This window comes from Scomber japonicus, chromosome 15 (genome assembly GCF_027409825.1).
Source record: "Scomber japonicus isolate fScoJap1 chromosome 15, fScoJap1.pri, whole genome shotgun sequence".
Taxonomy (NCBI): domain Eukaryota; kingdom Metazoa; phylum Chordata; class Actinopteri; order Scombriformes; family Scombridae; genus Scomber; species Scomber japonicus.
This window is the reverse complement of record NC_070592.1, coordinates 11,874,322-11,886,113: the sequence shown is the minus strand read 5'-3', so window position 1 is coordinate 11,886,113 and position 11,792 is coordinate 11,874,322. Positions and strand designations below refer to the sequence as shown.

Genomic DNA, 11,792 nt, shown 5'->3' with positions numbered 1-11,792 from the left:
TAGTGGGACAATGGTTTGGGAAACAATGGAAGGTAAAACATGCCTTGTCTGTCTGGGTTATAAATACATCATTAACAGCTGCTCAGTATTTATGAATTATACGAATGAAAGACCTGTAAATAAAATGTTCCTACTAGTCTGACATTTTAAGGGGGGAAAAACTTTTAAACAAGCTTGCGTTTCTCAGATCCCGCCCGCATCAATTGTCAGCAGGTAAGAAAACGAGCGCACCCAGTTTAGCCAGCAGGGATCCAGGGAGCCTTCACGGTCCTCGGAATACAGAAACTTCTCTTTGCACTATCTCGTAGCGGTAACAGCAGATCCATAACAACAAGCCAACATTATACACCATCGTAACATATATTTTATTGTCGAAATAGGAGTTCACACTTTTTTGCATGTTTTAAAAAAATCTTAAATAGAGTTGAGACACAACGGTAATAAAGGGAGTTACGAAGAGTACGTGAAAGCATCCAAAGGGGCGGGAACTTTGCGTAAGGGTCCTCCATTCTTCAAGTTGCTGCAGCGTGTGAGACAACCATACAGTTAATGGGGACAACGCATTGTTCGTGTTTTATTCAATCAAAAGGTGAACGGTTCAGCAGCATATTCTCTGTCCACTTGGTCGGAGTAAAGCCGCATGATGTCCGGCAGCTGGTGGAGCAGTGAGGCGGTGACCCATGGGCTAATGGCTCTGTTCGCCCTGGGCTCCTGGATATCCGTCAACAGTCTGTGGGTCGAGCTCCCGGTGGTTGTCAGGGTGCTCCCCGAAGGTCAGTGACAACATTGTTTGCCTGGGGTGGGAAAATAATGCTTTAAAAATGGGAACGTCTACCTACTAAATATTCAAATTCACCTGCTACTCAATAGTAAATCATTAGTTTGTGTCTGAAATCTACCAGCTGCTTTCATAGTTTACCCTCCAGGCTCCAGCATATGAGTGGAGACAATGTCCCACAATATTCAGATTTGCTATTATAACATCCTCACACATTTTGGGTTCCTAGTTTTTTTATCATCATTAAAGTTTAACCCACATGTGGCGATGTTAGCCTGTGCTAAGTGATCCTAGCCAGCTAGCTTTACAATATATAAACTACTGAATAATGTATTGTATTGGCATGATCATATTACACAATTGATTAAAACAGTAATAAAAAAGGAACAAAGTACATTACATTTCCTCTTCTGGGGGAAGTAGATGCAGGTGCTGTACTTGAATTAGAGATGCAATAAATAGCAATTCAGGAAAGATATATACATTTTGTTTTATAATGTTTAAGTCAAGCTTGATGTTGCCTTACACATAAAAAAAATCAATTACACCATAGAGCTGCTTAGACAGTAATCAATTAAGAACAATGTAATGAGAATTAGGGCTGAATGATTTTGAGAAAATATCTTATTTTTTAGATTATTTTTATTATCTTGCAATTTCCATATGATTTACAATATTATAGATTTTTTACATCACTCATTCTCATCTTCACTGAAAAACATATTATGTGCCGGAAGTCTGTATATTATGATGCAGTACTGCTATATTTATTAATGACCTAGATACTTTTAAAGTGACAGTTTCTTTAATGTGATTGGCAAATTAGTTTACTTTGTTGTCATTGTATTGTAATAACTTTTAAAAATCTAGCTTTATATTAATTATAAATGTAGCAGTCAAGTGATTTACTACTGCCCTTTACTTTCTTGGCATTAAAATGCTTCAGTATTTTTTGTAAAGCTTGACGCTACTCAGTCTGTGTAATATGGGACATTGGTGATATTCAAAATGTTGTCCTAGGTTAAATGTTTCTCTTCCTGTGTTAAAGGCTGAATTTCTGGAAGTTTCGGTGATCATGGTTATATAGTAAAATTATCAGAGTCACACACACACACACTTAAAAAAAAAATGTACTCACATCACTGTCAGTATGTTTAATGAAAACTACTTTTTAGCCAACAACCACAGTCATACATTAACTCACAAAATGAATCATCTTTACACTTTACTGTAAGCTGCAACAATCATATACTTGACACTATTACACTAACAATAGTTCATAAAATAAGTAAGATATTGGATGGGTAATTCAAATTAGGTAATGTTCACCAATAAGAAAAGTTCAAGGTCTGGTCTCATGTCTTATTAAGATGTTAAAATTTGGTGTCTCGTATTATCGTCACTGAAAATTGATTTTTCTTGTTTAAGGGTGGAACCTGCCTGCCTACCTCTCAGTGCTGATAGCATTTGGGAACCTGGGCCCGATAGCAGTGACCATCACACACCACTGTGCTCCGGGAAGATTAAATGAGCGTGTCGTCATCCACTGTATTCAGATACTGGCAGTGGTGGCATCTGCTTTTCTGGCTATCTTCTGGTCACACACTGTCACAATAGCCGGAGAGGAGAGGTCCCTGCCCTTCCTGATCTTCACCTTTGTGTTGGCTTTCGTGTGTTGTACGTCCAACGTCACCTTCCTGCCTTTTATGTTCAGCTACCCCCCTCGGTATATCCGTACGTTCTTCATCGGTCAGGGTTTAAGCGCATTGTTCCCTTGCATCGTGGCTTTAGGACAAGGTGTTAGCAAGCTGGAGTGTAAAACTGTGAACGACACGGTGCAGCCACACTATTTAAAAGAGAGCTTTCCGGCTCAGAACTTCTTCTGGTTCTTGTTTGTCATGCTGTTCATCTCAGCGTTAAGTTTTCTGGCTTTGACACGAAGACAGACAACGTCGGAGCAGTATGCACCGTCACAGGAACCTGACAACACAGTGGTGACAAAGAACGGAGAGGAGACCCACCCGCTTAACAACGGAGGGACGCCGGTGTCTGAGGATCAGGTGCAGGTGGTTGTTCCTCCACCTGCTCCTCAGACATTTTGGACACGACACAACATCTACCTGCTGGCACTGCTTGCTGTCTCCAATGCCCTCACCAACGGGGTCCTGCCTTCTATCCAGAGTTTCTCCTGTCTGCCTTACAGCTCCATGACCTTTCACCTCTCTGTGGTGCTTGGCAACATAGCAAACCCCCTGGCCTGCTTTCTAGCTATGTTTTTTGTCATGAGGTAAAAAATAGTGTCCAAATCCTTGCCTTTTTATATTTTCTTTAAATCAAACAACTTTTATAAACATTCATAAGAGCGTAGTTGTTTTCACACTTGCTCATCCTAACTGTTTTTTCTTATTTAAATCTTTATGATCTGCCTCATTTTGTCTTCCAGGTCCCCCACTGGTCTGGGCATTTTGTCTTTAGGAGGTGGAGTATTTGCTGCGTATCTCATTGCTTTAGCAGCACTCAGCCCCTGTCCTCCCCTCCTGGGAAACCCCTCTGGTGTGGCTTTAGTGGTGAGTGGCGATACATACATCAAATATTTCAATACTAGTGCTGATATGATGAGTTTTGCTGCTGATAGCAATATTACAACCTTGATGAAAGAAGTCAGAATTAAGTTCCTGTCAAAAAAGGTACAGTAGTAGAAGGTGATTAAACTGCTGTAGACAGTAACATTATCTGTAATGTATATTTGTGGGCTGTCAGGAGACATTATACATCTAGAAACTACAAATGAGACCTGGTGCGACAGTGGATTGTGCATACAGGAAGCCATTTAATCATTCTTTGTGCCACCAGACCAGGAGGTCACTTTGGGTCATTTGCAGTTAAAGTGGTCCAGGTCATCCAGGTTAAATATCAAACAAGTTTTTCAAAATATATAGTTATATATATATATATATATATATATAGTTTTAGTGCAGAACCGTTCTGATGACCTGACCAAGTTACCTTACTGTGTTATAAATTTTAAACCCTGAACAGACCTCATAGCTCCACAACACAGAAGCTTCAGTGATCTCTTTGTCTACCACTGACTTCAGCTGCTTGTTTGTGCCCTCTACAGGTCATCTCCTGGATTATTTTCACCGGCCTCTTCTCCTATCTGAAGGTGGTGATTGGGACTCTGCTTCACGAGGCGGGCCACGCCGCCCTGCTGTGGTGCGGCATCTCAATTCAGGCCGGCTCTCTAATCGGGGCCCTCACCATGTTCCCCCTGGTCAACATCTATCAAGTGTTTGCCAGGGCTCAGGAATGTGTGGATAACTGCAGTTAGCATGAACAACATATGCAAGGAAAAAATTGTGTTTATTCCTCATGGGAAATGACTATTTTGAACCCTGCTTTAGGGGTTCTTGAGTGAAGTAGCAGATCTCTCTCGACCTCATCTTTCTTGAACATCATGCCACAGATGAGGCATCCTCTTCTGATTCAGAGGCCTCTGTGAAAGTAAGAACATTCCCTCATAATGGGAGCATTGTGTTGCTGCACATTAGCCAAGGGGATGTATGAAGCAGTAATACCACAAGTGCTTTGTGTGGTATTTTATAATGAATCTCTATGTAGCTGAAATTGTTTACAGTGGCAACAACAGCTACTGATGGATTTTCCCATTACAGCAGATCATGTGAAAAGCTGTTTACTCAGGGACACAATCGTTAACTTATTCATCAACATTTGTTGCTTTGGGGTATAATTAATAAGAAATATTCATATTATGAAGTTGCAGTGGGGCTGTTAGATTCACTACAATCCAATCATAATATGAAAGCGATTAATTTTTTAAATTTTAAGTGGCTATTTTCAAATGTCTGCCTTTTAATGTCTACCTCCTCTGTTTGATTACACGTGAATATAGAGGATTTTACTGGCATTTGTTTTATCCGTTAAATGTATTAAATTCAACTTTTGAAGTCAGTATGAAGAATTTAAGCTGTAACGCAGTGATATGAGACACACAGTATATAAATGCAGGCTGAAGGCTTGCAGGGACATTCCCAAAATTATTTCTGAGACATGTTCAACTTTACAAATGTCACTTTCAGTGTCAAAGTCATATGAGATTTGTATTCACCAATTCCACACATACAATAAAGCTGTGTGACCTCAAGGGAAAAATATCAGGCTTTGGGAGCAGTAAAATAATACAGAACAAATGCAACCCTTTTGGTAAATAAGGGTTGGTAAACAATCTTTCATACAGTATGCACTACTACCTTAAAAGGAAACATTATTAACCATGCTGCTACAGTACATCAGATTTACTTTATTAAACTCCTCAGAAGTTTACAGAAGAAAGGTTTGCTAGATTTGCCTTAACTTTATAGTGGAAAGCCTGCTTTTTTAAAATGGTTTTGACTTATCGTTAATGCTAATTGTAAATAGAATCATGTCCAATACCTGCGTGTGATTATTGTGCTTTTTAACACTTTTTTTGATAACTGTGGCCATTGGTTGTTGATTTTTTTTAATGTGATTGTCATGTCATACTTGACATACACACCATGTGTGTCACAACAGGAGGCTGATGTTAAGTTTAGCTAGAAAAATGACAAACAATAAAGAATGCTTGAAAAAGACCTAATGAGTTTTGTTTGTGTTCACCAGTAGTGGGGGGCTGTTTTGGCTCTGGGACTTCAATTAACGTTAGTGTTGATCTCAGCGGGAGTTTTGACCTACAGGAAAAGCACTGATATTAGCTCTAATTCAGAAGTACAGTTATGGTAGGAACAGTACAACAATAGACTTTTATCAGATTATAGAAAATGGGACTTGTAAATTAGGTTAGATTTGAAGGTATTAGGAAAAGAACATTACTAGTTTAGCATTTCTGATCAGCACAGTTACCATGAGTTGAATACAATGACCAACACGTTGAACCACAAAGAGAAAAAAACAGGAGGATGCTTTTTGTCTATTTCTAAATTCAAATGATACCAGATGAAAAATGATCTGAGATGAAAACTGCAGATCTGCTGAGATACATCGGTTAATGTCTCAATTTAGAGAATAAGTATTTAAATGTATAATCTAAAAAACTACACTCTGACATTGTTAAATTTTATTCCAAAATTTGACATAGATCAGCAATTGGGGAAACACGCTTTGCTTTCTTTACCATTACCATTCAAATGTGTCTAATACATATATTTTAGCTTATCTTTACATAAAGACTGGAAACACAAAAAGTTAAAATGTTAAACTGTTCCTTTAAATATCTGAACGCCTCTAGTGATAAACTGACTGCTTGAATTAGTACAAATTGATTTTTGGTAGATTTTTGTTTTGTTTTGATTACTTAAGGTAATGCCAATCATTTTTCCCCCAAAAAATTGCACACAAATTTTTGATAATACTTTTTAGTCTTTAAATTGACTTGAAACATGTGCAGTTACCCAACTCAATGGTGTAAACAACTCATTTGCACCTCTGCTCACATGATCCCCCTTAAGCTGAATTATTAAACTCTGCAGATTCTTGAATGATTTCACTTATTCAGAAATAGCTTCAAGGCAAATAAAATGGGAGTGATGTAGCTGCAAATTGCAACATGTGATGTGAACTGATGATCCTCCAAATCTGGACAGAGAAGGTAGTCTGAAACAATGACCAGTTAACCAAACATGTGTCATGGTTGGCTACATGCTCTCACACCCACAGCCCCAAGGAGGGTTTTAATCCCTTGGTGCACTCAGAGTTCACTGCACAGGACTTTGGATTCTTCCTCTCTCTCTCTCTCTCTACAGAAAACTACAAACTCTGCAACAAACAGCATGTGAGTATCTACAGGGATGCATATTATCAATTCTTGAATTTTAATGATTTAATGGTTTGAATTGATTAAAAAAAGTTTTTGTTTTTGTTTCTTTTTAAGCTGTCAAGTCTTGTTCCTAAAATATATTTAAACATTTTTAATAATATTCTTAGTTTGTTATTTTAATGTTCAAATGGTGATGTTAACATTCAGTGACTGTTTAACCGTACTTAAAAACGAACAAAAAAAAAATTATTATTATTTTTTTTATATATATATATAAATGTTTTCTTCAAAGTTGTTATTGTGCAGATTGTTGAAGATATAACAGACGATTCTTACTTTCACTTAACTTTATGCTTTGAGGACTATCTTCTTACCCATTGTTTGGATCTCTGAGTATTTTCTTATTCTTTCATTGATCAAAGACTTCACTGCAAGCCATTTCTTTAAAAAACAAACAAACAATGTTCTGGTCAGATGTTGTTGTAGGTTATGTAATAGTTACTCGCAGTAGGTGGTCATATTTGCTTTGCTGCATGCTTGATGTTTTAAGTGGATTTAACCTAAACCCTGCCTGTGATCAAATGACATAACTTGGATATAGTAGAATAGAAATCTGCCACTTTGCATTTGTAACATTTTGCACAAAATAAAACAGCCAGAAGACAAAAAGGAAAAGAAAATCTTAAGAAAACAGTTAAGATACTAAGTAACTGACACCTTTGGCACGTGTTGACATTGATATACTTCCTTATAGTGACACATTAATCTGTGATGCTGAGTTAACCATTGACACTTTGAGCATAAAAGTGTTTATAGTTGTATTATCCCATTTATTTACGGTTTTACAGTTTAATTACATCCCATTCTATTCTTCTGTAATGGCACAGTTCAACAAATACATGTTTTTCTTATCAGCATAAAGCAGTATATCATAAAGAGACAGCCAAACAATCAGACAACCCAATTTCTTCCCTGAAGACTCATAACCACCACATTCCCTGAAGACTCATAACCACCACATTCCTGACCCCTAATCTCGAGTTTAGAGATCATCAAAGTCAGTAGGATGCATTGTCCAGGATCTATGAATGTCAGTCCATTCAGTAGGTTTTGAGATATTTTGAAGGGTAAGTGTAAACTTTGCTGTGCGGGTGGGGCTTCAGGCAAAGACAAGGATCACCAAAGTCATAAGGAATCATCTGACAGGCTTCATGTGTATCTGTACAAAATTTCATGGTAATCCATCCGGTAGATGTTGAGATATTTCAGCCTATATGTGGACCCTTGGCTAGCATACCTCAAAATGTCTGTCACATGGTTTAAAAAGGATCAGACTTTCAGACTCTGTCCCATGTTTGCAAATTCAGCATTAACTCACAGACCAGAGATCATTTGTTAAACTATGTAAGGATGAAACCTACCTGATAAAGTTTCATGGCTTGAAATTAACAGAACTTCTTGCTTCATTCTAGAAAAAAACCCACCTCCATCATGTCACTCCTCACCCACCTGTTGGCGTGTCTGTTCGGTATGGGCTCCTGGGTGTCCATCAATGGCTTGTGGGTGGAGTTGCCCCTCATTGTGCCCCAGATCCCTGAGGGCTGGTACCTGCCCTCTTACCTCTCCGTCCTCATCCAAATGGCCAACATTGGGCCTCTCTTCGTCACTCTGATGCATCGCTTCCGGCCAGGCGCCCTGAACGAGGTGGCTGTCATATATGTGATCATTGCCCTGGGAACTGTGGCCAGTTTCCTGTTAGGTTTCTTCTGGAAGGAGACTGTTGTAGTGGCAGGTGTGCCCCGCAGTGTGTCTCTACTTGTCCTAACGTTCTTCCTCGCTGTTGTTGACTGCACCTCCTCCGTCACCTTCCTGCCCTTCATGATGCGTCTCAAGCCTCAGTATCTCACCACCTACTACATTGGAGAAGGTGTAAGTGGCCTGCTGCCTGCTATAGTGGCTTTGATTCAGGGTGTTGGGGTGGTCCACTGCATAAACAGCACCCAGTCTCTGAACCAGACCCTGAACAACTCCAGCAGCGCCGTGACCTTTGAACTCTCGGCCCAGTACCAGCCAGCCAACTTCTCAGCTGAGGTGTTTTTCTTCATTTTGAGTGCCATGATGCTGGTGTGCCTGGTGGCCTTTCTACTGCTGAATTACCACCCAGCTGTGGCCAGGGAGCATCCTAATGGCCGATACACCAACGGAGTTAAAGCGAAATCTCAGAAAAACAGGAACTGGGTTGAGCAGAAGCCCATGATGGATCCCTACAGGCCTACAAACCAGAGGCAGAAAAGCAGTTTTGGCACCGGTGCTTACAGCTGGATACAGGTGTCTTACATCTTTGTGATCTTGGCTTGGGTTAATGGTCTGAGCAACGTGGTACTTCCGTCGGTGCAATCCTACTCGTGCATGCCATATGGTAACAACGCCTATCACCTGTCAGCCACCATGGCTGCCATGGCCAACCCTCTCGCCTGCTTCATCGCCTTGTTCTTCCCAATAAGGTCAGTGTGTTGTCTATTGGGGTGGAAAGCTTGGTACAAGGCAAGCTACAGGACTAATAATACTTAAAAAAAATAAAAATAAAATAAATAATAATAATAATAATAGCAATAATAATAATAATAATAATAATAATAATAATAATAATAATAATAATAATTGATTAAAAAATAAAAATTCCTTTTTTATTCCTCTGTTTTTAAATTTGATCTACAAAGTTTTTCTAATAGGTTTTAGAGCAAACTGCAAATATTAGAATTTCTAATGCAAAATGAAATATTTAATGAATCCAATTCTCATTACAACAAAAGTTTTGAAAAACATCAAATGAAATGAAATATTGTCACTAAAATGGCATATTTTTTCTCATTTAATAGGAACTTCCTTGTTACTTTGAGGTTACCAGGCAACCAGCAAAAACTGCAACCTCGAACAACCACAAACTGCTGTTTTTACACTTGAACAAAATAAAATAAAACGTGTTAATCGTGACTTTTAGAGATGCTGGAAAGCACATTTTTGTTGCTTTTGGACAGAGCCAGACTAGCTATTTCCACCTCTTTCCAGTCTTTATGCTAAGATAAGCTAAACGTCTGCTGGCTTCATATTTACCACACAGACAAGACAGTGGTATCACTCCTCTCATTCATTTTATAGACTCGTTAGCAAGAAAACAAATAGCTTATTTACCCACATTTTGATCAATTGTTTTAAATAAAATAACTCAAAATTCTGTGTAAATAAATAATGGATTGGATAAATAATGTCAGTCTTTAAACCTTACTGAAGAGATCAATGTCTTCATAAAGATAAAGCGCAAACTGACAGAACTTGGAATTCTTCGGCTGGCCGTAAACCAGCTTCACACAAACTGATTTTACATTCCTGGAATAGGGCAAAGACATTTTAAAAAGACTATAAATGTTTCCAGATTCAATTTTCAGGTAGAAGCTCAGACTTTTAACAGTTGTTAATAAATTACATTTAATATGTCATAAAAATGACTAATGCTACTATTTTAAGGCATAACTGATCAGATTTACTTAACATTGCAAACCATTTTTCAGCCATAGATTGATTATTTCCAAATGTTTGTTGTGCAAATCTATCACATATTTTTTTGTCCTGCTTTCTAAATTCAATAATGCATCCATGCAGCCAAACACAATTATCTCTTCATTTTAAAACTAATTATCTCTCATTCACAGGTCCCTGCTGTTCATGGGAGCCCTCACAGTGATTGGCAGTGGAGTTGGAGCTTATATAATGGCCATGGCAGTACTGAGTCCATGTCCACTGCTGGTTAATGACAGCTCAGGTGATGTCATCATTGTGAGTGAACTATTTAACTTTACTTACTCAAATCATTCTTGTGTTGAAATGGTGAAACACTTCCTTGTTGTGTCAAAAGTCTTGAAATATGTAACATTCACCTCCCTCTCCTCCACAGGTGTTAGCCTGGCTCATCTTTATTCTCACTCTGTCCTATGTGAAGGTGATTATTGGGGTGATCCTGCGTGATGAAGGTCACAGTGCCCTCGTGTGGTGTGGAGCTGTAGTGCAGTTAGGTTCTCTGCTGGGTGCTGTGACCATGTTTCCACTGGTCAGTGTGTACAGTTACTTCTCATCAGGAGACCCATGCAACACAAAATGTCCCTAAATGAAGATGTTGTGTGGAAGGGACTGGAGGCAGGGACAAGAAAGGATGGACAGGTGTCCCTTCTTTCTTTGAAACAAGATATTCAGAAAAGGAAAGAATGTAATAAATCAGGGTGAAGCCTACTCAATGTTTTTTCAATAAAACAGGCAAGCTAGTTTTTAGCCGCGCTGACCATATTGCTTTTAAATGTTCTTATTTCAGACAGGATAAAAATGTTGTAGATGAAGCAGTGAATGTACACTGTGATGAATGTATTACTGTAGATGAAGTTTGGACCATGAGAGCACTAAAAGATGGGTTCACATTTTTTCAAGTCTGTCTTAAAACAATATTCCAAATTAACACTGAAGTAGGTTTTTCTTGCTATAACCATTCCCCTTCTTCATGCTGACCATTAGAAGATTTCTTTCATAATGCATTTATAATATTAGTGATGGGGGACAAAATCCACAGTTCTCCTTCTGGCAGAGTTGGGCTTCAAGACAGTCTTGAAAAATTTGGAACTTGTCTTTTAAATGCTAGATCTTTAAAATCTACCTTGACACAAATATATGTTTTTGTACCATATAGTTAATGCTGCTATTGCAAAAGTCCAAATGAAATCACATTTAATCATACCTCAGTGTTTTTTTTGTTTGTTTTTGTTTTTTTTTAAATTCATTGTTTATAGTTTTGTGTTATTAGAATGAAGAAAAAATGTCTTTTGAAAAATATCATGAATGCTCCTTTTTGCATCAGATGCCTGTTTGACATTATTACCTACAGGTGTGTTTGTATACATCTTTTGGAAATACGTAGCCTACATATTTTCCCTTATTATTATTTTGCTGTCTTTGTCCCCATTAACTTTCATGGATTTTCATCTAGTTTGATTTTCCAGAGACTTTCTATTCAGTCAGTTTTCACATGTCAGCCATCAGTCTTCATGTGCTACCTCAAATAAGGCCATAAAACCCTCAGTGAATGGCACCTTTAGTCCCACATGCCTTTTTTGTCTCAATGACTAGAGGTACCATTGTGGCAAATGAGGGTTAGGG

General features: G+C 38.3%; 2 protein-coding genes across 2 annotated transcripts; both read left to right on the top strand.

Annotated features, from left to right (window-relative positions):
* The first annotated feature begins 563 nt into the window (after window positions 1-563).
* On the top strand, window positions 564-4,572 carry slc52a2 (solute carrier family 52 member 2). Its single transcript, XM_053334436.1, has 4 exons — window positions 564-773; window positions 2,207-3,065; window positions 3,222-3,345; window positions 3,900-4,572. The coding sequence occupies exons 1-4, from the start codon at window positions 641-643 to the stop codon at window positions 4,107-4,109; spliced, it is 1,326 nt and encodes a 441-aa protein (XP_053190411.1). The 5' UTR covers window positions 564-640; the 3' UTR covers window positions 4,110-4,572.
* A 3,512-nt stretch (window positions 4,573-8,084) lies between these two features.
* Window positions 8,085-10,819, top strand: si:ch73-196l6.5 (riboflavin transporter 2). The gene is made up of 3 exons (XM_053334523.1): window positions 8,085-9,097; window positions 10,304-10,427; window positions 10,546-10,819. Exons 1-3 carry the CDS (start codon window positions 8,085-8,087, stop codon window positions 10,753-10,755), a joined length of 1,347 nt encoding a protein of 448 aa, XP_053190498.1. The 3' UTR covers window positions 10,756-10,819.
* The last annotated feature ends 973 nt before the right edge of the window (window positions 10,820-11,792 follow it).